The following is a 26532-nucleotide window of genomic DNA, read 5'->3' on the forward strand; positions in this document are numbered from 1 at the left end:
GAACAGAGCTACTTCTGCACGGAATGAGAACAGTTATAATTTGGACAGGTTGTGTTTCTTGATGCCACTTCCTGGAAGAAAATTGAAAGCCTGGGAGGCCACAGTTGTTGTGTGAGGGAAGCTAGGAAAGGTACAGGTAAAACTGAGCACCTACCCAGCTGTAGCAAGTCCCACTCTTGCCCATAACTACCCTGGACAGAGTTAGATGTGGATAGGGCTGCAGGAGCAGCTCCTCATCAGGACTCCACCCATTGTGCCTGGATCACAAATTTCTGGCCACACCCTCTGTTATTTCACACTTTTCTCTGACCAATGGGATGCCAGACTTGGGGCCACACCCATATCCTCTGCTGCCTAATAGCCCTGGTATTCCCTCTGTTGGCTTACACCACTCCCAGCCGTTGAGGGAGGTGGAGGTGGCCGAGTGGTGTCAGCGAAAATCAGTGAGTTAAGGGGTATAGTGAGAAAACGACATTGTTAATGATTGTAGATTGTAGATTGTAGTTTGTAGATTGTAGATTGTAGATTGTAGATTATAGATTTCAGACCGCCTGGGAATGTGGCGATTCTGTCTTGCCTGCTGCCCCAGGGCTCGAAGGTCTGAACAATCGAGAGAAAATGAAACAGCTGCAGCAAATCAACGACGGCAAGAAAACCAGCAGAATTGTCCTGCAAGTGCACCTGCACAATTGAACACAAAGAAGAAACCGATCAAGGGCGATCATCCCAAGAGAAACACCACTGGGTATGGTCAATCAACTGAGCCTACTGCCAAAAAGCACGCCTCCCCTGAGCCTGTCCTGCCTTTGTGCAGCTGGAGACCTTCCTCCAGGGTGGAGAGTCTCACAGCTCCCAAGAACACCGAGGAGCTGCAGAGGCACTACCAACACCTGCTGCTTACCCTGCACTCCAGAAAGTTACGAAACCAACAGCTCTCCAGTGAGCTCCACCAACTGAAGAAAGAAAAGAAACACCTGCAGCATGAACACCGAAGAGAGAATTGCAGGAGAGCCCAAGAGAACGAGGCACTGCAAACAGAATTGGAAGCTCACAAGCTAGCCATACAGATGTTGGTTTCTGAAGAACCCAATTTACGCTGTGCCCTGGCTCGCATCCAGCTGGTGGTTAAGGAGAAACTAAGGGAGCAGGAAGGCTCATTTAGTCACCACCCACCACGCCACCAGCGGGCTGCACAGCAGCATGTTGGACAGGAAGAGAGAGCATTGTCCCCAGTCACCACCCAACGGGTTGACACTCAAAAAAAGAAGCTCCAGCTCCTGGAAGACCAGGAGAAGAGCAGAATTTCTGATTTGGAGGAAATCAACAGCGAATTACAAAGGAAACTGGAAGTCCTCTGGACCCAAAAGCTCAACATGCAGAGCAGAATTCAGAAGCTGCAAAAGGCATCAGAGGAGCGGGCAGTGCTGAAACGGCAAGTGGACAACCTGAGAAGGGTGGTGAAGACCATGAGGTCAGAAAGGGACAACGTTGCCATGTCCCTGAGGAGGGAGAGTGCCCTGTGGGAGGACATGGTCCAGCAGCCATCCCAAGGGATGAAGCAACAGACAGAGGAGAGAGAGCAAGGGGAGAGGCAGGTGTTGGAGCTGGAGGTCAACCTGGAGGAGGTTAGAGAACACCTGGCAGAGCTGCAGCCCCCTGCAGGACCAGCTCAGGCTGTGCAGCAGCTGCAAACCCAGGCCTTGCAGATGCAGGACGAGTTAAAGGACCTGAAGCAACAGCTGCAATCTCAACTGCAGGAAAACCACAGCCTCCGTCTCCAGAACCTGGAGCAACAGGAGCGGCTGTGGAGACTGGAACAGGCAGCCGAGGAAGCCATTCCTAGGCCTGCCAAGGATCGGGACATGGAGACCGCGACATGCACACATGTGCAAGACAGAGAGATGCAAGACCAGCTGGCCCAGCTGCACGACGCTGCCTACCGGCTGAGCGCTGAGAAGGAGGAGCTCGCCAGCGCCCTGAGCGCAGAGCAAATCCTGAAGAAACAGCTGCAGGAGAAGCTGGAGCAGCAGGAGAAGGATTTCCAGAAATGGAAAGAGGTGGCGAAGAGAGCGAGCCAGGAAGCTCAGGAGCTGCAGGAGCTGCAGGGCCAATACCGGACACAGCTGCAGGAACTCAGAGCCACCTGCGATCAGCACACAGCCTCCAATCGGCAGCTGAGCTCAGAAAAGGAGGCCCTGCAGGAGCACCTGCAGAGGCAGACCCAGCTGCTGGAGCAGCTGAAGCAGGAGCAAATACAGAGCACGTTGCTGGCCCAGACAGAAAGGGAACAGTTGCAGGACACTCTCCAATGCCTGGAAGCAGCATGGCAGCAGAACGAGCAACTGCAGGCCAAGCTGAGCGTCCTGGGTTCCCCTCCAGAAGGCCAAGGAGTGAGTGATGCGGAAGAAAGCGGGGAGGAGGCAACCCCACTCGACGTGACCGTCCCTGATGATGTAGAGAGCCCTCAAGTAATGAGGGATTTTTATCAAAATGCCCTCTCAGCTGCTGAAGCCAAAGAGGTAAAACTCCGCCAGCAGCTGCTGGAGCAGCAGGCCCGCTGCAGGTGCCTGGCCAACCTGGGAGCCCAGTGCCAGACCAAGCTGGAGCAGGAGGGCCTCTTCCCCAGGACGAGGACCCACGGCCTGTTTGGGAAGAGGAAGCAGGACACACAGGTGCCCAAGAGGGAGCTGCAAATCTGCTTCAGCCCCGACCTGCCTGACAAGGTGGACTTCCAGAGTGCAGCAGATGGCCTGCAACAGCGATGCAGCCGGCTGTCAGAGCACATCGCCGCCATCGAAAACTCCCTCATTGCCTGCAGAGAGCAGATAGAAACCCTGGAGACCCTGCATCAAGAGAAATGGGAGCAAGTCGATCTACTGTCCCAGGAGAAACAAAAGAAGAAGCAGGAGCTGCAGGAGTTGCTGTTGCAGCTTGCAGGTAAAGTCGTGACATGCCAGGACAAGATGCAGGGAGACACCGAGCCCCCTGCTGCTGACACCACTTCAGACTTGGCAGGCCCCATGAAGACTGAATGTAGCAAGGAGGATGATGGTAGCAAGGATTATGACGTGGAACCATCCACAGTAGAGGCTGAGGGGCCGTGCCCCCTAGAGCCGTCCACCACACAGCTTGGGGGCATGGGCAATGAACGCCCCATCACGTTCTGGTCCAAACTGAAGAACATGATGAATATCCAATAATTACTCTCAGGAAGGACACAAACAATTACAAATGTGTTACACACATTCTTCCGGACTATTTTCCCTCTCCCTGTCCCCTGACACTGGCTCTGCCAGTGTGGTCACAAGCTCAATTAACGCAGCTGAAATCGAGGAGTCAAAGGCCTGCGGATACAGGCAGAAGAATGGCTCAGAGTCGGACGAGACAACCTAAGTCATATGTCTCTGCGCGTAGAACACAACAAATGCTGAGTGAAATTATATTTCTTTTTGTCAATTTATCAATCATTTATTGACAGATTTTTATCTTAAAGTACATTTTAGTTAACAAACCTATTTACACGGGAATTCATCCCAGTTATTTTACAGATCGTACTTACGAACCACACTCTTAGTCTCCAGTGCAGAGTTGCACTGGATGTGACTATTGGCGGGAAATGGCCCGGCTATTTACACATACACAGTAAACATGTTTGTTTTTCATGTCTGCACAGGACAGCATATTTTTTCTGAAGGGAAAGTATGATGTTTGGGACAAGAGGTAGGATGAAGGTTTTATCTGTGATACTACATTGTTCCTCCAGATTCAAATGATTTGGACATCATCAACTTAGGAATCATCTATGGATATTACAAATCCTCATAAGATAGTTTAATTTAAAAGAATATGATTGCGCAATTTCTGTTTCAATCAATAAAATTGAACATTGGAATGTTTAAGGTGTTTTCATTGGGAGGAAGAAGGGTAGAAGACTGCAAGTTCTATTCTACTGTTTCAGCAAGAGACTATTACTCTTGCCGTAAAATCACAATCATTAGTAAGAATAAGAGGACGTGAAGGAGTAAAGCAGAAAGCTGAAATTTGTAATACATAGTCAATTTATCTGCATATGTATATTTTTAAAGACAAGAAATCATTTGGGTTTATCAGAGAAAAAAAGAAATATGTGTATCTGTTGGATAGATATTTAGGAAGTATTGCAATCTCATTTCCTTATCCCATTTTTTCATCATCCTTATCTAGGGCAGGGACGGGGGGTGTGGCCAGGTGGATTATGATGTCACCTCAGGGAAAGGGGAGGTAACTGCCTCCAGGTCTGCTGCTTACCCAGGTAACTGGGTGGAGACTTAATGAGGTGGGGGCATCTACATGGAGCCTTCCAGGGATGGACCTAGCAGTCATGATTTCATTTGACACTGAGATATCAACCAAGCTAGCACAAGTGGGATGTGACCCGTGTCATGGAGTCATGATTCAGCATCAGGCTCAATGTCCGAGAAAAGGTTTTCCAGCATCTTAGTGGACTGGAACTGGTGAATGTTTGTCCACCTAGCCAGCTCCTTGTTATAAGAGCAGAGGCACCCAGCCTGCAAGTGGTGTGAGAGAGGACAGTTCCCAGGGTGTGTCATGGAAAAACCAGTGGCTAGCACCCAGCACGTGATGACAAAGTCACTGCAGCATGGTGTACACTTGCATCACTTTCTCCTACCTAGAATGATGGCACAATCTTGAGATTTTAATGAGAACTGAATGATAGACCTTGTTAATAAAATTTCTACCTGAAAATATAGTATAGAGTCTAATGATATATTCGTATGCACCTGGGGTGAGGAGGATCTTTAGAGGGCCAGTGAACTAAAAGCCAAAAAGCCTAGATAAATTTTAGGCCGTGAGCAAATGCAGACACTTTTCTTCTCTTAGAATACATTAACATGCTTGAAAACGACACACAATTTGAAGAACCTAACCAGTACGTGGTAATATCTATGTGAAAATTTAATGGACAATTGACTTACAAATATAGACAGAGGATTTAATCAGCATATTTTCAATTATGGCAATTCCATAAAATAGTAATAGACCCCCAAATTCCCTCTCATCTTTTGATTTTTTAAGCAATCATAGCATCCTAGTGGAATCCATTGTTCAACGTCTGTAGTTTTGCTGTATAAACAAACCTACTCTGCTGCTGGTGGTGTCAAATTATAGCACATGTAATAAGGTACAGTGTGTGAGATTTGATAAAAAATGGCTATTATACTCATTTATACAGGTTCTATTGTCCCCCTTTTGATAGTTTTTAGGGTCCATTGTCCTTGCTCCTGAAAAATGAGCTTTGGTGTCAATCTGCAGTTTCACCACTTTTTGTCGCAGCTCTGGTCACAGTGAGACTCCTGAGAGGGCAATTGCCTTGCCATACCTGGGTTTGGGTAAGAACATCAGTGTTACACACTCAACAGTGAAACCACCTGAATGCGAACTTCTCAAACTGCCTCCTGCAATTGAGCAAAAGAGTCCTGCTCAATGAAAATTAGCAAACATTTTAACAAGTAACTCATAGAAAAGGAAAGGCGAACAAAACAATACCATAATTGGATCTCAGTAATTGAGAGAAATATGTTTCACAAGTCTTATCACAGCTAGGTAAAAATATATAAGCACATTTACAGCCAAATAGTGAAATGTGAAAAGGATTTGATGGTCATCATCATAACACCACATATCTTATGGTTAGTAAATATCTTATGTAAAAACTAGAAAAGAAAATTTTGGTCCTATTACTTATTTATATAACTGAAATTATGCCTATCAAATACTATTAAGTGAAAACACATTATTCTGCAGTGTGCCTGATTATATTTTTCAATAAAAGAAAAAAAGGAAAATGTAATCTGAATTCATATATATTCCTGATCTGCATATTAATTTCTAGATGACATGAGAGTAATCATCTCAGACTTATAACCTCTCCTTATTCTTCACTTTCAAGCCCTCCACTATATATGATTCAGATTAGGTCATCCAAAGCATTTATCTAAAAAAGGAACATCATCCCGAGCCTAAAGAAGTGAGTGGAAACTGAATTTAAAATATCTTTCCTTCTTGTTTTCTCAAGATAAAAATGAAATTGTCTACATACAACAACCACTGGGAATAGTGGGTAAAACACAGCAGCTACCCTAATTCTTCAAACTCACCATTCTTATTGACAATACATTTAAGGCATAAATTAGAAGAATCTCCAAACACTACCAACATCACCCCAGAGTCACCATCTGCCTCTGCCACAATGGACTTCAAGAGAATAATTGACTAAAGAGAGATTATTCACTCCCATTACTCCCATTTGCTGTTCAAAAGACCTTTGCTAAGGTTTATGTACATTTGCCAGATTTTAAGAGGTATTCCTAGAGTTGGGAACTAAATTGTAAAACAACTTCGACATCATTATTTCAAATGTTTAATTTTTGTCTTCCTACATGATATTTATTAGAAGGTATTTTCCTCCAGTGTGATTAGGAGCAAATTCACATATTGGTTCCTTTCCCTGGCTATTAAAAGTTGTTTTCCTAGCAGAGATCATCAAAATGAGCTTGGTATCAAACATCACCTAGAGTCTGTTGAACATTAACTTTGACCTGGATTTCAATAAAAGGAGATAAAATGAACATGAACTGATTTCAGGTTAAAAAATAAACATTCCAGAGACAATGCCGGAGTAGATCAAAAGGAGCCACTCAATTCAGTCTAATTTAAAATGAATGTATATCCTTCATTGTCATACCCTGGCCTTATATTTTGAGATGATGAATAAAATTTCAATATCTGTGTAAATCCTATATGAATTTTTATGACTATCAATATATATCAGCTTTCATATGTTTAGTCAATTAGAAATAGGTGCCTTCATATACACTAAGACCAATGGGATATGTTCAATCCCATATTAAGGATTTTATCTTTCGGGCTGGAAGTATGGAGTAGTGGCAAGAGTGCTTGCCTCCTATACATGAAGCCCTGGGTTCAATTCCACTGCACCACACATATAGAACACGGCCAGAAGTGGCACTGTGGCTCACGTGGCAGAGTGCTCGCCTTGAGCAAAAGGAAGTCAGGAACTGTGCTCAGGCCCTGAGTTCAAGCATCAGGACTGGTAAAAAAAAAAAAAAAAGGCACAGGATTTTATCTTTCATATCAGTCAACCAAACTTTTAAAAGAAATGGACGAGTGCTCATTCAGTAGTGATGGGTTGTAGTGTAAATTGAAGATATGCTGAACTATATGTAATATATTTGAACTGTTCACATTGTAGATTAGTGGAGGCTAAGGTGTACTCGGAATATTACATGAATCAAACATCTAACAAGAAGTTAATTTTATAATGAACTGTAGAGCATCTCCTAAAATTCATTGCAATACCTATATCCAAAACCACAATCATACGCTCGTCCGTGGAGTGTCTGATTTCCCCCCAGCATGATCACTTGGCTACCTGGATGCTGCACCTCACTGCTGCCGACTGGCAACCTGACAGAGGAATTCCTCGCTATCACCACCCTTGACAACGATCGTGATTTGGGGAACAATTTCCAGTGAGCACACATGACTCACACCATCATAAAGTGAAAAAAACTCCCATGAAATCACGAGAACTGTCAAAAACTGTCAGATTACAAAGTTGCAAGTGAGGAATCTCAGGATTATACCGAGAGGTAGAGAGTCAAATTCACCACATATGAAACTACTAGGGGGAAACGTCAAGAACATAATTCTGAGTAGCCGGGGGTAACTTTATAAAGAAAAGAAATTAGAAAGCTAAAGATCCAGTTTTTCTTGGAGATGGCAGAAAAACGTGAACCCAGGAAAAATTATGGAGATTTGAATTAGTAGAGGGACAAGGTTTGAAATAACAGAAATGAGACTATCATACCATTTTGCTAAGCATAGTTATGATCAATTTCCTGTTTTACTTTTTTTTCCGGTGAGACTTTAAAGACTTTAAAATTCTAAATTTGTCTCTCAAGCTAATGGCCTTGATTGGAGGACAAAGGCCATATCATAATTCAATTAGCACTCATTTTTCTGCTGTGATGTCACCTAATGCAGATGGCTGGTTTTCCCTTCAATTGTTTATATCTTCAGTCCATAGATGTAAAGTATATATAATTATTTTATAGCCTACTTCATTCTCAAAGTCAGACTGGTCTCTGAAACACTCTGACACTACAGCATCCTCCTTCATGATTTTCTTTTCTTTGTGATTCTACTACATTCTTACCTGACTTCACCAAATAAACCATGGAAGTGATAGTTGTCACTTTGCAGCCTCTCCACTCCAAATCCACCTCTCAATTGCTTATTCGTGATACAGAAATCTCTCTCCCATGGCAGTCTCTGGGGAAGAAAGGTGCCCTCTAGTTTCAACTATGTTACCTGCTCCTACTGTGCTAGGCTGGTACTTACTCCAATTCCTCAGCAAAAGCTATCCCTGCCAGTGAGTTCCCTCCTGAAGGCAGTTAGGCCAGTGAATCCACGGGCATCCCCCACAAACTTTCTCAAAATGAGTTTCATAATGTGCTCCAGCTAATATCGGGCTTCATCCTGGCAGTAACTTGCTACTGAAGATTTCACAGTCTAGCGATCTTGGCTCCATGACTTTAAAAAAAGCCTTTGCCTGAGACACTCAAAAAATAAAAATAAAAAAAAAACTCCTATGCTTTCCAAAGAGCTCTAATCTCCTCAATATTAGATCAACAATCTTATTATTGTGATTTTTTAGTGGTTAAAAGGGAACCAATGCTTAAAACGTGATAGACAACTGTCAGCTTTCATAGTTAGGACCACCAATTGAGAGCAAAGCCAAAACCTCTATCTGGGGTGAGGTGGGAAAGAATGATGGAATGACTAGGAAAAACAAGTGTTTCTGCTTACATGTCTCTATTGATCTTCAACAGATCTTAATGACCAGTTTCTCCTACTTTTGCTCTCAAAGATCAGCACTATTAGCTATGATAGAAATGGCTCTGGGCATGATCCTAAAAAGAAATCATACTTGTTAATTCAAAGACAACATAAAAGAACTTTCTACCACTAGTAAGGTTCTTCCACATCTAATAAGTAGCCAGATTCTTCCAAACAGCCAGTTATTTAATTCTGAAGAAAAACACATTTCCTGACACTCAATGTCTCACTTGTTTTTCATCCAGATGAATTAGCATCTTGTACACACTTTGTATGCATTTCCACTTTGGAGAGGCTGACATTTTGTAGATAACATTGTCTTACCATTGATAAGTAAGATAATGTGCAAATACGTGGAAGCACAATAGTTTTCATTTCCAACTCAAAAAATATATATAATAAGCAGAATTTGTGGCTACAAAGAGAAGGGAAGGATGGGCCAAGTGATTTGTAGTCTACGTTTCACTTTTAGGATTTACATTCTGAGAGATTAGACTTTGATCATCAATTAATGTGGCTTTCTTTCCTCTTAGGTTTAAGCTTCTGTGCACGTTGGTAGATTAGAATACACAGTTTTTAAACTCCAACTAGTGAACTTTAAAGGCATATCTAGATATTAACTTACTTTAATATGATAGTTTCTTTCTTTCTTATGACTTATAAAATAACATAAAATACTTTATAAAGTTTCTAAATGTGAATGCTGCTTCACATTAAAGTAGAATTAGGCTTTAATCTCACAAACCTTTCTTGAATTGATAATGAATTACTCATGTATTACTTTGTTTCTTTTTAGCAACTTATTTTCATTTCCTGAATGCAGATTTGTACACACACACACACACACACACACACACACACACACACACACGAAAGTCCTGTCAAGATGTCATCGTTTAGTTGTTGTTGTTTTGTTTTGTTGTGTTTTTTTTGTCAGTGGTGGGACTTGAACTCAAACCCTTGCTGCTTTCCCTAAGCTCTTTTGAGCCACAGCACCACTCCACTTTGGGTTTTCTGGTGCATAATCCAAGTTATAAATTTCACAGACTTTCCTGCCCAGGCTGGCTTTGAACCCTGATCCTCAGATGTCAGCCTCCTGAATAGCTAGGATTATGATATAAGCCAGTAGTGCCTGGCAATATTTTTATTCTCTTTTCACCTGCTTTTATTTCTTGAAGTTAAAGATAAAGGAGATTAATAAAAATACAAGTAGGAATTTGAGCAAAAGGGCCTTATATATTGAATAAGAAGATTTATTTCAGGAGTTCTAAAGATAAACTAAGGATGGTTATTCTACTCATTACTGTGAGGTCATTTTTAGCCTAGATCTAAGAATCAGTCCTTTAGTTGTGTCCTGGGCAAAGTGCTTTCTTCTAAAGCTATGAGCTACAGAATACCCTTCCTCATCTGGAGGCCAACAGACAGACAGTTCAAAATACAGACAACTGTAAGCATAAACACACAGGCATACACACACAAACATACACACACACACACACACACACACACACACAAAAGAAAAAACTTGGGGCATAGATCTATAAAATTATTCTCATATGTGCCCTTTTTCACCCTATACTGCATTATTGACCTCCTCAACACGATAATGGCCTCACAAAGCACAAGAGATAGTCTCCCCCTACTGTTTTCTGCACCAAGAGAACTCTCTAGAAGGGTGACACATGCTATGGTCACTAGCACGTAATGAATATGCTGCAATCATAAACACAGAACGTAGAAGAACAAACAAATAAATATTGGAGAGCTCCTAAAATACCTGCAAAGGACAAGTAAATGGGAGTAGGTGAGTCCCCTCAAGCTCCCTAGAAAGCCGTGGCAGAACTTAGTGCAGGTCACCTCCAAGTCATTTCTCTTTGCAGCAGTGGTGCTTTGGCTACCTTCAGCTTTTAGTAGTCTTCCTGTCTTCCTTCAGTAATTGAATCATACAGAAATTTGTTCCTCACTAACTAGGCTAATCCTTGCCAAATATGGACTCTTGAAAAGAATTGTTATCACCCATTAACAAATAGTGAGATAGGTTAATACCTGAGAGATGAGTAGGAGAGAGAATGAAATGTGCTCACTGACTTGTGGTGGCAAAGGAATCTGAGGAAGGGGAGAGATTTGAGCCCCAGAGGCAAAGTTGGGAAAGATCCAGGCAGGCCATCATGTCCTGACCAACCTGCTCACTGATGTGGAAATCTCAATATTCATGTCTCTTTTGAGACATCTAGTCATCTCACCATCAGTCCATCTCACTTTCTTCTGGGCAGGGAATTCTCAAGTCACTGGAATAGCGCAGCTCATTAGGCTACACCGCATGAGGAATCATCAGTACACTCTTGGGCAATTGAGAAAAGATATGTTATCTATCTACAAATATAGCAAAACTAAAGCAGCAGAGTGAGGAAGGTCATTTTCTCAACAGATTTTCCCCCCACAGGTAACTTTAGGGAGACTTTCCTTTCCCCCAAACTCTGCCCAGGAACTGGGGGACGGCACTCTACTATTCAATCTTCCTAGAAACCAAATAGCTATTGCAATGTGTGCTAAGAGTAGAGATGTTAAATAAGATGTTGCATACAAACAGGAAGCAGCTAGAAATAAAATAGTCCTAAGATTTTAGTGGCGATTTTACATTTGCTTAATTTACTCCCATAAACTTCATTCTCAAGTAGATTTGCTGGCATATTCAAATTTTCATGATGGATGCTCCTTGACTTCTTCCCTTTGTCCTAGCTCCTTATTACTAAATTTTACATGAAAAATTACTTACCTGGCTACAGGACCCTATAACTAAGTATATACTATATAGAAAACAGTTGAGAGTTTTGAACAGAATTTTGGCTGTATGTAATTTGTATGTTCTCTGCCTTCAATATCATGAAAGCTATCTCTGAAGTCAACTGGTCACATGTAGCAATAACGCAGAAATCCCAGTGTCTGGATTGGGCCATTTGCATTTTGTCTGTAAGGTTGATGAGCTAATAAACTGTCCTGAGCAAGAAAATGACATGGGAGGATGTTTTAAGAATATTAATCTCGTGATGCTGGAAGAGATATTTTTGAAGAACGAAATTGTTGGTAAAATAGGAGAAAAAAATCATCTAACTGACAAAGCCTTTATGGGGCTTGGGAATAAAATAAAAAGAGGACAGTTCTAAAAATATCAAAGAAAGCAATCCAAAGAAGGCTCTAGTGGAATAATGACAGGCAACTGTGTAATAGAGCTATGGAAAGCAAAGACATAGTTGAATTTTAAAACTTCTCTGTGATGATTAATTTTTTTTTAATTTCACTGGACCTTAGATTGCCTAGACATTTGGTGGGATATTGTTCTGGATAGGAATTCTAGAGGGTCTTGATGAGAAACATTTGAACGAGTAGACTGAATACAGCAGGTCACCCTCCCTGAGGCAATTCTCATCCCAGTAACTGAAGCCCTGAAGAGGAAAAGAAAAAGACAAAAAGCCCCAGTAATGAGGAACTCCTCTGTGCTAATCCTAGCTACACAGGAGGCTGAGATCTGAGGATCATGGTTCAAAGCCAGCCCAAGCAGGAAAGACCATGAGATGCTTATCTCCAATTGGCAACCAGAAAACTGGAAGTGACACTGTGTCTCAAGTGGTAGAGTGCTAGCCTTGAGCTGAAGAGCTCAGAGATTGTACCCAGGCCCAGCTCTTTGCGTTGAGCCTGTCATGTTTCTGATGAGCATTTGTGCTGTCAGCTTTCCCTGTGTGGGGGCCTTTGGTCACGGCTGAAACTGCACCTTTTCTTTCCTAAGTCTCTAGTTTGGCAAACTGCAACTATTAGGAATTTTCAGTCTCTATCATTATGTGATGTGAGAAAATTAATAAGGTTTCCTTTGAATAAAACTCACTCTATATATACAACCAACTGTTCCTCTAGAGAACTCTAACACATTCCCTGACCCTGAGATTTTTTTTTAAAGTTTTACTATAAAGGTGATGCACAGAGGGCTTATAGTTACCTTAGTCAGAGAAAGCGTACCTTTCTTTTTGGACAATGTCACCCCTTCCCTCACTCTCTCCTACTTTGTCCCTCCCATTCTCACCCACAAGTTATATAGTTCAACACAATGTCCAGTGAGTGTCACTCTTTGTCCTTCCATTTCTATGCCTCCCTTTATACTCAGATAATGTGGATAAAAAAGAACAAAAAGAAACAAAAAACAGCAAAAAGAAAACAACCTCGTGCACATTTACATTATATAGCTCATTATTTAAGTGTATTTTCTTTTTTCCTGGTGATTGTTTAAAAAACCTATTTTATATTCTAGCAAATATATTATATATTTTTTATTTTGTTATATTTATGTATTTATACTTTATTTATTTAAATATTTATATTTTAGGAAATATTTCTGTCATAAATATTACATAGTTAATTTATTTGCTTTTATAATGTTAAGAAAAGATAGAAGATAAGGACTGAGGACATAATTATCCTTAGATGTAGTGTTTAAACACAAACTAAGGATTCTTTGAGTTATCCTATGATAAAGGAGTAGCAAATGCATAATAGGATCCAGAACTCAAAGGATAAATCTAAAAAAACTAAAAAAAAAAAAAAACAGGACGTTATGGAACCCTGAAATTCAATTAGAAGAAGAAAGGAATGAGCTGGCTAAGGAAGCTAAGAAGGAGTGGCTAGAACCGCAGTTGGGACATGGTGAACCTAAAGCCAAGCATAAAGTAGCAATAATAATTGGCAACTATTATTATTAGAAAAATCTAGCTTGTCAATCCTGTAAGAAACACCACCATTCACAATATCTCTGAGAGGGAAAACATGTTCTATATTTTCTTAAATTGAGGATCACTGAAAAAATGATGTTTTCGTTTTCTTCATTTTATGATATCTTTTACCTACTGCCATGTACCATTCAGATTTCATGAATAACTAAGGATATTCTCTTTCTTCCAATACACTAAAATATAAGCATATCATCTTTAATCCCATTAAGAATGACCTTTGTAACCAACGATATTTAATTATTGAACTTATTATTGAACTTTACTTATTGGCTTCCTTTTTATATCCCATACCTAAATCCTCCTAAATCATGAAATACCATACATGCTGTCACTGGAAACTCACTTTTGAAAGGGAATGCATTATTTCTTTCATTTACGACTTGATAACTCAAATAAAATATTTGGTCGATTGTATTTGTTAATTCCATTATTAATATTTAGGGATATAACAATGTATTATTTGTTAAAATTTTATAAAGAAGTAATAAATAAATCAGTAATCTGAGCGCTGATCCATGAATCTACCCATTTTTTGTTGCCTAGGATGGATAACCTTTCTTAACTCCAAATTGCCAAGATGGAAATTCTTAATTTCCGTCTCTGTGAATATCCAATAGGAACCCGAATTTTATGTCCCAGAGGTAACCTTTGGTCTCAGTGTGTGAATATCTAGAGACCTGTATGGTTTAGGAGAGGATCACACTGTCTCAATAGCTAGGTGCATATCATCATATAAAATGGCATTTACCAAAATGAAGTGCAAGAAATGGAAATAGAGGTTTTTTGTTCTTGTTTTCGGTACCTTTTGCCTTGTAAGTTTATCTGTTTGGGGGAGAGTAAGAGGTAAAGGGTGCACAAATGCAGCAGTGACACTCACTAGACACTATGCTGAAAACGAACTTTACAACTTCTGGGAAAGGCAAAGGGACGCAGTGACACTGTTCAAAAGGAAATGTACTCATTATTTGGTTTATGTATCTGTAACTGTTGTACATCACCTTTACAATAACAATAAAAATATATGCATATTTTTACAGGATAAACTTTAGATTCTACTCTCAACCTGCTTGGCTACAGTTTCTCATTTGGGTCTGTGGAACTTAGGAACTATGTCCAACACCTTTGTTTAGAATCATACCCAACTTCTTTGTTTGATTCATTTTCCATATTTACAATGGCTTTTTTTTTGTTTAGAAATTAAAAAATTTGGGGTGGGAATGTGGCTTAGTGGTAGAGTGCTTGTCTAGCATGCATGAAGCCCTGATTCCTCAGCACCACATAGCAGAAAAAACAGGAAGTGGCTCTGTGGCTCAAGTGATACAGTGTTAGCCTTGAGCAAAAGAAGTCAAGCACAGTGCACAGGCCCTGAGTCCAAGCCCCGGGACTAGAAAAAAAAATTCTCATTTTTCATCCTATCTCTTGTTTCTGCCTTCACTTTTACATGGCTATAATCTTATACCTGGACTATTGCTAGAGTCTACCTATACTCTTCACCCCTTCTTCTTTATTTCCCACAGCACAGAGGACTGTGACTACATTACAGTGGTGTCACTCTGATCTTGGTCTCCAAGGCTCCCTCCTGGCTGCCAACTCCTTATAGTATGCAATTAGCCTGTATCATTTTTATCAGCTCAGAATGCTCTTCAGCTGTACTGTTCTCTTGCTTTTCTCAAGCATTTTTTTCCAAATATATATATATATTTACACATATATATATTTAAAGACATTTAAGTGTAAGAAAAATACAGAATAAACCTCTCTGATAGGCATTAGGTTATATATGATCCTCCATGCTTAAGAAGTGAGCTGATAGGGAACCAGTGCCATTTCCTTTGAAAACAACACATATAATCAATCAATTTAACTGAAATGATATTATGGAAATCATCGCTATTGGTTATGACAGTGCGAGTAGGTGATGATCTACCGCATGGTAGATCAGTTTCTTTACCATCTCTCCACTGCTTGCTGCCTGCTAGAATAAAAGCCACTTAAAGCAGACTTCACTTAGTCAAGTAGGCTTATGAAAATTCAGTCTGATGAGCAGGTAACAGATCCATCAATGAAAGGTCAATCCAACAGTTACCTCAAGATTAATTCTGCAATCAGTCCACATTGACAAGAATACAGAATATAACTAGAGTCTGTATGTAAAAAGATGTGATCACCGAAACAAAATATAAGGACCTGTTTTACCTCTATAAATACAGGAAATAAAATATTTCCAATGGAATTCTGATGACAGCGAATAGTCATCCATATTTTAGTCTAACATATTTTATCATGTTTGGTATCCTATGAATTTCTTACATAAGTGTATTTTGTTATTTTTCTTCCAAGCAATAGCTAATCATCTTGTAAATGATCTGAACATAACAGCCAAATAAAATTGATTCAATAAATACCAAGAACAAAGTATTCCACAAGATGGCTGGAGGGTTCACACACACACACACACACACACACACACACACACACACACGCACACGTATGTATGTATGTATATATATATATTTATATTTCACAATGGAACCCATTGTGACATGTCAATATGTCTAGGTTAAAGTACAAAGATAGAGAAGCATACTAAATAAATTTGAGTAAAATACTAAGAATTGACTATTAATTTTAAATAGAGATGACTATGTACCTAATGAAAGACTTTGAAATATGGGAAAGTCTTTGAAATTACAGTACTGAAATAAAGCCATGATCACAGCACATTTCTACACACTGTCTTAAAATTATCAATTTACTAAGTGAATTTCCTACGGAGTACCCCCTGTGGTCACTGTATATGATTTTGGTACACTATATATTGTATGTATGTTTATCTGAGCTACAGAAAGGAAAGAAAAATTAGGGAGGGTGTAACAAATAGTATAAGTAATGTACTCACTACGTTGTTATGTAACTGTAACCCCTTTGTACATCACCTTGACAATGAAATTTAAAAAATTATCAACAATACAAAATCTGAAAGCTCTATCAACCATCTTCATCACACTGATATTTATAACACACATCATGTTTTTTTTCTCAGTAGAATTTTCTCATGGAATATTCACAAGGATAGAATGTATATTGAGCCATAAAACAACTTTAAAACTATGAGAATAGTAATAATGCAGACTATGTTCTTAGACTTCTTGGAATTAACCTAGAAATTAATGTCAGAAAGATATTTGGGAAATTCACAGATATATAGAAATTCATTAATTTTGTGAAATATTCATTTTCCTTTTAGGTCCTCTAAGATAGCATGGAGCATTTGTAAAACAACACTCTACTTATTTCTGAATTTCCCATATTTCAATGTCTTTCATTAGGTACATAAGCATCTAATCTTTCTTTACTTTATAAAAATGTTTATGAATTATTGATAATTCAAACTAAGTCTGGGCTATTGTTCATACTGTCAAATAAGAATTTGGCAATCTATAAAATTTTGAAACTACCAAAAATTTTACTTCAGTGAAAAGTACATTATATATACTAGATATTTATTAAGTAATTTTAATAATAGAATACAAGTTATAAAATGACTCTAGCTTTACTGTGTACATCTGTAGCCCAAACTGTATATAACCTAAGAAGAAATAATTATCGCCAATTTCATTTGCAATGAAGTGGCTCTTAATTTCTCATTTGGCATCCACCAAGCCCCTATTAATTACTTATATACTTTCAATTTTCTGTACTTTGTAATTAATTTGTGTCACTTGATATGAGGTAAAGTAATAAAACTGTATAGTTCATAAATGTATCCTTCTTATACATTTTCTTATACAGCTTTATTGTCAAAGTGTGATACAGAGGGGTTACAGATTCATATGAAAGGCAGTGAGTACATTTCTTGTTCTACTTGTTACTTCCTCCCTCATTCCCCCCCCCCCCCCCCGCCTTCCCTTTCCCTTCTCCCTGCAGCAGTTGTGCAGTTGGTTTACACCAAATGGTTTCTAAGTGTTGCTTTTTGAATGGTTTGTCTTTTTGTTCTTTGTCTCTCAATTTTGGTATTCCCTCTCCCTTCCCCAGTAATATTACCGGTATAAACAGTATCCAGGGTACACGGGTGTAATACAGTGGTAGCAAGGGTACAGCCACAGGAAGGGACTACAAGAGAAACAAAACTAAACAAATCACTCAAACAGAGAAAGAAAAAGAGGGGAAAAAAAGTAGTACAAGTTAAGATGGCATGTTGAGAATAATTACAACAGTGCTATAGCCCTTGTTTCCGTAATGTGGAGTTCATTGACAACCGAATGGTCTCATTGAGATTTATTTTGAACATTTAAGTTTCCACTATATTCAGCCGCTGAAGAAAAATATTAATGGTGCTTTGTGTTATTCTTGTGACAATGTATGAGGAGTGGAGACTTCAGTAGCCAACGTATCCTGAATTATAGATATTTATAAAAAACCGCATTACAATTCTGTGAAATCGACTAAACTTCAATCACTAATTTGTACTTATTACTTGCCCACTTACAAGAAAGAAAATAAGGTCAATGAGATTAGTTTATGCTTGTCATATAACCAGGGTATAAAGTATTTAAAAAAGGTTGAATGTTAACAAAGCCTATGATTCTGTCTTTAACATGTGTTTAGTTTCCTTATGAACACTATCTTCTTTCAATTTATTTGTATGTGTATAGACAGAGAGAGAGGCAAACATACCTACTTTCACGCACACACACATACACACATGTATGTGTGTACTTATGTTTGTGTTGATTATTACAGAAAGAAGCTAGAAAAGGTCAAATGAATGGTGTACAAGTCCTGTAGGCCTAGCAAATATACTTCACAGTTACCTGCTTCAGCATTCAGAAGGCCTTTGGAAAGTTACGTAACGTCTCTAAGCCTCAATTTTCTTCCCAGCTGAAAAGAGGGGGAATGTCTATCATATAAAATATATACACCGTCCAATGTAAGGATTTGCAAAAGTCTTATCAAACACAACTCTTGGCACGATAAATGTTAGAAATAATTAGACAATAAATGAACATCATTTCACCTCACTTGACTAAGAGTTCCCATTTGAGAAGGGAAAACATTGTCTGATTTACTTACCATTTGATCACTACCGCTAAGCTCAAAATCAGAATTGTTTATCACAGGAAATGCACAGCTTTACATAAAAGATAAAATGTAATCTCATTCTGAGAACATTAAGGTTTGGAAGCAAACGGAGAAGAAAAGGTAAACTGTTTCCTGTAAATGGATATCATTTGGAAAGCTAATAAGCTACAAATCAAAACTCATGTTGATAGGACAAATACATAGACCAACCTAGCAGAGACCAACCAACCAGGGACTTCATAGAGGAAAGATAAAGGAGAGAGAGCTGGGAAAGGAGGCTGGAACTAGGAAAAAGGTCTCTGGACACGGAACAAGATTCCATTTCTCCCATCCTTTCAGCCATTGCATCCAAAAACAACAACAACAAAAGGTGGAGGGGGTGGATTACATTTGCTGCTGCTGCTTCTTTCCCTTGGGGAAAAACCATAAAGCTCCAATCGATGTTTTATTTGATGCCTGTAAGCTACCCAGTGCTGAAGGAAGTAAAAGATGTGAAGTCATGAAACACAGGTTCTGGGGTCAAGGCTAATAGGCTCCACTCTGCTAATGTGGAGTCTATGAGGTCTGCACAGGCCCACAATAGCGTCAAGCATTAGAGCATTCTTCTCAGCCTCCTCTGAAAGATGCAGGGCTTAGGCAGCTCTACAGGAGTCCAAATACATCTATTTCCCATGATATTGAAAATGAATGACAGGTTGGTGCCAAGATTCTTAATGGTACTATTATATGGTATTACTAATGATAATACTCCACTCTCTCTCAAAATTGCCCAAGAAAAGGCTTGGCTGTATGCTTTGCTTATCAGGAAATGAGACAAGGCGGGGTATTTCAAGTAATGTCAGCAAATTCTGAGAAAATCAAGAAACTCAGAACCCAATTTACAGCAAGACTACCCATTAAGAATGGAGGGATTGGAAGAATTCTCTTGCATTTGGCTAAGCCTCGCTTGTAAACAATCAAGGAACAAGGAATCTGGAAAATTGTCACGGTGAGGTTGCCTTTTTCCAAGCATCATGAATTTTACATGGTGGTTAGCTGTTCACAAATGGACTACTGTTTTTCTTCAAAGGAAATCCCTGTACCCTCGGAATCTCCTGAACAGTAGTGACTCTGGCTTCTTTTTAGCACTTCCTTTTTCTGTCACTCCAAAGTGTTCAAGAGTAGTCAGATGTTGTTCGATAGTGGAATGCGTTCTGAAAAGATTGTTGTTAGTTTATGGGGTGGTTGTGCAAACATCCAGGAGTGTGTGTACATGAATTTAAATTATATAGACTGCTACACCCAAAGGCAAGAAGGAACACACTCTAGGTACTGCTACAAACCTGCAAAGTATTTCATGAGCTCAGGAAGGGACTGCAACAATGCATGTATATTGAAACATGTCACCAAGAAAGCGGAGTAAAATATTAAGCTATCAGAATTTTCCATTTCTTTATGTATGCAAAGACTGAAAAGATGAGACAAAGAGAATCTTGCCTGGCTTCAGAGTCTTGTTTCCCAGTCCCAGTTTCCTTTCCCAGCTCTCTCTCCTTTTTGATTTGCTGCACAAAGTCTCTTTGTTGTTGTTGTTGTTGTTGTTTATCTCTGAAAGGCTGGTCTGGTTATTTGTCCTATAAACATTATTTTTGGTTTGTGCCTTATAACTTATAACTCCTTTATCTTCTAGGTAGCTCACTATTGAGGGAAGCGTTACTAAGAAGTTCATGACTGTGTTTTCAATTCCATCCAAGAATGCTATCCCTTGCCTGGTAGACAACTGCTTTCATCCCTTATATCTGCCAGCGATCACCACTGCCTTGCCCATACAACCCGAGTTCAGGCATCAACTTAAAGAATGAACCAAGATAACACATAGCCAAGACTTCTAGACGCCTGGATCAGTATTCTTTCCTGTACAAGATTTTACCTTTCATGTCATTAATAATTTAATGTATTTCTCTCTCCCAAAATTTGCTTTTCTAGGGCACATAGGTAAGAGGGAAATGAATAGCCCTCAAAAAAAAATTGAATCACCAAAAGTTATTCAAGGTGACTTTCTGGACATTTAATGCCTCTGCAAAAAGTTTCCTCATGTCTTCCCTTCCTTGTCCTAGCTACTCAGAAAGAATTCCCAATGATCTGAACTATGCAGAGTTTTCTTTACTACAGCTTCTTCTTAGAGGTTCAAATGCATAAAGAAACGTTTGTTTATGCAACAATATTAATAACCTATACTGTCACCTATGTAAGATTGATGTATAAATTCTCACCAGCCTGATTGCTACTAGTTTAAAATAAAGACAGTCTTCTGTTATTCTATATTCTGGTCTAGCAAACAGTGTAAACAACTATAGGACCCATGGCTCTTTTCTCATGGTCTAGATGAAGCAGGACTTGGGCTTTTATGAAAATAAAAACACTCTTAGACTTTGAAGGGATGACAAAAGTCTGTAAGGATGAAGTGATGTCAAAACCAAGCCAGAAAGAATGAACTGGAATTAGCTAGGAAAGAAACGAGTTGGGAGGAGGATAAGCAAAGACATGGATGCATCATAATGTGTGGGTATGCATCAATTGTGTGGATATCATAATGGACTAGAGGAACTACTACAGATAACTAGATGACAGCTGTCATTTGCTCAGGCAAAAGAGATAGATGCTGGGAAGGCTAAGAAAGTAGGATGCAGGTTGTCTCAAATGAGAAGCTATGAGCCTTCAATTCTGTCCACCTCGATAGGACCTTCTATATGCAGACCCCAAATTTAATTAAGTGGCTCTGGCTTAATCAAGTTGTGGACAAAATTTTCTACATTCTTAGACACCAAAATAAAATATATAACACCCTACTACTATTTTCATTTAGATATCCTGAAGGAAAGCGGAATTAAATGTCACCAACGCCTGCCTCCATCCATATCCTCTCCTTTCCTACCTTTGTAAAAAAAAAAATTAAAAAACTCTACATAAAGTTCCTTATTTCCAAAACTGAGATTCACACTTGATTCCTCTCGTTTCCATATTCTCCACATCTAAACCATAAAGAATTCTAGCCTACTCTTCTTTCAAAAATTATTGAGAATCCACCCATCTTTTTTTTTCTATTCTTTTTTTTTCTCAAATTTTTATTATCAAACTGATGTACAGAGAGGTTACAGTATCATACGTTGGGCATTGGATACATTTCTTGTACTGTTTGTTGCCTTGTCCCTCATGCCCCCCTCCCTCTCCCCCTTTCCCTCCCCCCCCCCCAGGTGTTCAGTTCACTTACACCAAACAGTTTTGCAAGTATTGCTTTTGTAGTTATTTCTCTTTTTTTACCCTGTGTCTCTCAAATTTGGTATTCCCTTTGAATTTCCTACTTCCAATACCAGTAAACACGGTTTCCAATATACTCAGATAAGATTACAGAGATAGTGTAGGTACAAACATAGGAAGGTGATACAAGAACATCATCAATAATAGAAACTACACATACACATAGGACGTTGAAAGTAGTTACAACTGTGATATATCACTTGTTTCCATAACATGGAGTTCATTTCACTTAGCATCATCTTATGTGTTCCTAAGGGTATAGCTATTGGGCCTTGTGATGCTCTGCTATGGCTTGCCTAAACCTGTACTAATTATTCCCAATAAGGGAGGCCATAGAGTCCATGTTTCTTTGGGTCTGGCTCACTTCACTTAGTATAACTTTTTCCAAGTCCTTCCATTTCCTTACAAATGGAACAATGTCATTCTTTCTGATAGAGGCATAAAATTCCATTGTGTAAATGTACCACATTTTCCTGATCCATTCATCTATGGAGGGGCATCTGGGTTGGTTCCAGCTTCTCGCTATGACAAATTGTGCTGCGATGAACATTGTTGTGCTGGTGGCATTACTGTGATTTTGTTTGTGGGCTTTTGGATAGATACCCAAGAGTGGGGCTGCTGGGTCATAGGGGAGTTCTATATTGAGCCTTCTGAGGAATCTCCATACTGCTTGCCAGAGTGGCTGAACCAGTTTACATTCCCACCAACAATGAAGTAGGGTTCTCTTTTGGCCACATCCCCTCCAACAATTGTTATTATTAGTTTTCTTGATATATGACATTCTTGCTGGGGTGAGATGGAATCTCAATGTTGTTTTGATTTGCATTTCCTTTATGGCCAGTGATGTAGAGCATTTTTTCATATGTCTACTGGCCATTCTCATTTCCTCATCAGAGAAGTTTCTTTGTAAGTCTTTAGCCCACTTGATGAGGGGGCTATTGGTTCTTTGCGGTTTTGTTTTGGAAGAAGGTAATTTTTTTAGTTCTGCATATATTTTAGAGATGAGGCCTGTGTCTGTTGAATGTCCGGTAAAGATCTTCTCCCAGTCTGTGGGCTTTCTGTTTATCTTGAGAGCTATGTCCTTTGCCGTGCAGAAGCTCTGCAGTTTGATGCAGTCCCATTTGTCCAACCTTTCTTTGATTTGTAGCCTTTCAGGGTCTTTGTTAAGGAAGTTCCGTCCTGTGCCAAGGAGCCCAAGTGTTTCTCCTACTCCTTCCTTTAGTGTCTTCAGGGTGCCTGTTTTGATTTCAAGGTCTTTAATCCATTTGGAATTGATTTTGGTACAGGGTGATATATAAGGATCTAGTTTTAGCTTGTTGCATGTGTTGAGCCAGTTTTGCCAGCACCACTTGTTAAAGAGGCTATCTTTCTTCCATACTATTGTTTTAGCTCCTTTATCAAAGATTAAGTAGGCATAGTTCTGTGGGTTTAATTCTGAGTCTTCAACACTTACGGTATAAATTTGATCACCTTTTTCTAATGCTTATAACTAACAAATGGCTCCTCGAAGAATCTACTTGTTCAGACTTTGGTATCCTAAAGGTTGTCATGGAGTTTATTATCATGGACATATTTTTCTTCCAGCAGTTTGGCTCCTAATGGACTTCTTGTAAAGAAGACCAAATACCTTAACATCCTTGAATTATATTCATTAGCCAGTTTGAATACTCTTTATATATGGCTATATAAAACCTTTTTAATGATTCTTTCAATTACAGAATGTTACTTTCTGAAAAGGAAAGGAGTTGAGGCAAAGCTGGTTCACATTACCACGTGTTGGGAATATCATTTCCTGAAATTCTCCATTTCTAAAAACATAATTCGGGTATGTATGAATAATTGAGGGAACTTGGTTTAATGTAGCAATTTGAGAGGGTTGACAAAAGTTAGGTGTGTGTGTGTGTGTGTGTGTGTGCGCGCGCACACATGAGCACATGTAGTTATAGATGGGAAGGTATAGATAGATGGGAAGGTGTCATCCTGTATCATCTATTCGCCTATCTAGCTAATCTATCATCTATCTACATCAAAGTATCTTACCTTACTCTTTCTCTTTCTACAAAAACACATACAATAAACCAGGATATCTTTCCAGACATAACTGCCTTGAAATCTTCTTTCAAGCTGGCTTTCAATGGCACATTCATTGTGAAGTTTAAGTCATTTTTCTTGTAAAATCAAAAATATTGCTCACTCTGTTTCTGGCACCTCATTTGATTTTCTTACTGAGGAGATTAATTTAGTGGCTGTTTACAGTTTTGTATGAGGTTGCCTTTGTGTCCTATTGCCCTACAAAGTCATTTGGGAATGCACCCATTGGATTGGTTTTGCTTGCACTTTGTATGAAGAGCAAAGGTAAGAATTATTTCATGCAGCTTCATAGCACCTCCCTATTTAGCTCTAAAGCAACATGAACCTTGCAGATAATCAGAGTCCAAATACGCTAATAGGTTTTAAAAATGTGAAAAGAAGCTACATCCAAATGGGTTCTAGTGCCCAGCACAAATATTGGGGATTTTTTCAAGTCTTTTTGAGCCATCCATAAATTGTACATCATCACCCAAGTTTCCCATCCCAGGTTCAAATATAGTATTCCCACACTTTTCTGTGAGAACCGGAGTGTTATATTTTAAAGGTCAAATGTGAACTTGCTCACCTTGACACTTGCTCTTACAGGCTCAGAAAGGCACATTCCATAATAAATAGAAAGAAACATATTTTGTTTTCTATTCCAGTCTTTTGAAAGACCTTCCACATTTTCATCCAAGAATAGCTCTGCCATCTTCCTCTCACAAATAAGAAAAACTAGGAATTGAAGGGTATTTTGACATCCAAAGAAAACTTTGCCATACTGTCTATTCATTTTGATCAATAAACCCTAGTAAATGATAAAGCTGAGATTTAAACAATGTACTTTATCCTGAGCTTATGCCCCTTGCACTGGATTTTACTTACATAAAATTTTATTAATTAAGGCTTTTTTCTGACACAATAAAGAAGTATAGGAAGGCATAAGTAATATATGAATGAACCAGAGTCCTCTACATGAAAGTGAAATATTTAAGTTAAGAAACTTTGATCTTTGAAGCAGCATTTCCATCCACCACAGCAGAAATTTCTTATAGCTTCATGATAGATGATAGATAGATAGATAGAGTCACTATATTTCTTATAGATTCACTTTTAATCAAATCAAAGGACGGGTTAGGTTTGCGAGTTTACATTATTGTAGAAAACACTCTAGCCATTGTTAATCTCAGTGGTGATATAGTGAAAACCAACGTATAATACAAGACCAATATAAATTATTTTGTTAGAACTGATATTTTGTTTAGAACTGAACTTTTTTTTTCTGTTGAAGATAGGGCACAGACTGGGAGGAGAATATTTTTTCCTTTTAAAGTAAGAAATTGATCTGAAAATTTCTTTTTGTTTTCTTCATATAACTTTAGAAGGCTGTTTCTGGAATTTTTTTCTAGATCTGGTGATCATGCCAGCAGTATTTTCATTAAGTTTTGAGAATTGTCTGTAACAGAGAGAGTTCAGAGCAGACCTACATCATTTACTGATGTTGCAGAATGTACCACAAAGGAATTAACATTTACATGGCACCTTAGAGCTTCCAGAGAAATGCTTTTGTTTACCAACTATTGTCTCTCTGGATAATGTGAATTAAAATTTATACTCACTTTGTTCTGTGTTCTAAGAGACGTTCAGTGCTCAGGCACAGCACAATCCAGGATTTCTCATTTTATTTCCCTCTTGTCTGTGAACGCAAGTGATGTTGCTCTGCACTTGAACTCACTGAAAGAGACGAGTCAGTTTTGTCCTTTAATACTTGGACATCCACAGTGTACCTTGTTCTAAAATATATACCAAATTCTTTGGTGATCTGCCCAAAGCACTGTGCAATATCCTCTCATGATGTTTAGCCAGACAGTCAGATATATGTTGAGGGACATAAAGAGAGATACCACATGGTTCTACTATTTCAAGTTGCTTCCACTCTCTTCCCAAACTGTTATGGAAGAATCTGGAAATTGAGCTCCAGGCAAGACCTCTACCATCTCTATTTGACAAAGTATCCTAGAAATATAGATAAAATTAAATAAAGCAAGTCCTGAGGTGGAAGCATACATTTACACAAACCATATGTATTTCAGCTCTTCTTTGGTGCCTCTCTTAATAAAATAATTTCTCTAAAGGCAATAGTACCTATGAGAGTGCATTATAAATATCAAAGTGCCTGTAATTGTCACCACTAACATTACTTGAGAGTCCAGCTACTATTTGTGGTGGAGAATGACTTTATCTTGACAGGCAAGTTTAATCAACCAAGTTTGGTTTCCTGTTGCCCTGTGCTAAGGATTTTGAGATTTCACCCAGGCTTCAAGGGCACATGTAGAAGTGATACTCATTTTGAGGAAGACATGTGACTAGTGAGCCATGACTTGAG

The 26532-nt window shown here is 39.0% G+C and overlaps 1 protein-coding gene across 1 annotated transcript; it reads left to right on the forward strand.

Moving 5' to 3' along the window:
- The first annotated feature begins 317 nt into the window (after positions 1-317).
- Positions 318-3200, forward strand: LOC125345020 (golgin subfamily A member 2-like). The gene is made up of 4 exons (XM_048337279.1): positions 318-443; positions 540-1532; positions 1626-2552; positions 2655-3200. Exons 1-4 carry the CDS (start codon positions 318-320, stop codon positions 3198-3200), a joined length of 2592 nt encoding a protein of 863 aa, XP_048193236.1.
- The last annotated feature ends 23332 nt before the right edge of the window (positions 3201-26532 follow it).

This window comes from Perognathus longimembris, unplaced genomic scaffold (genome assembly GCF_023159225.1).
Source record: "Perognathus longimembris pacificus isolate PPM17 unplaced genomic scaffold, ASM2315922v1 HiC_scaffold_5104, whole genome shotgun sequence".
Classification (NCBI taxonomy): domain Eukaryota; kingdom Metazoa; phylum Chordata; class Mammalia; order Rodentia; family Heteromyidae; genus Perognathus; species Perognathus longimembris.

Excerpts from the sequence above, each read along its gene's own strand:
- LOC125345020 (XM_048337279.1), top strand. The coding sequence starts at position 318 with ATGCCAGACTTGGGGCCACACCCATATCCTCTGCTGCCTAATAGCCCT. Across the intron at positions 444-539 it reads AGTGGTGTCAGCGAAAATCA|ATTTCAGACCGCCTGGGAAT; the intron begins GTGAGTTAAGGG and ends TGTAGATTATAG. Across the intron at positions 2,553-2,654 it reads AGCAGCTGCTGGAGCAGCAG|AGGAAGCAGGACACACAGGT; the intron begins GCCCGCTGCAGG and ends CTGTTTGGGAAG.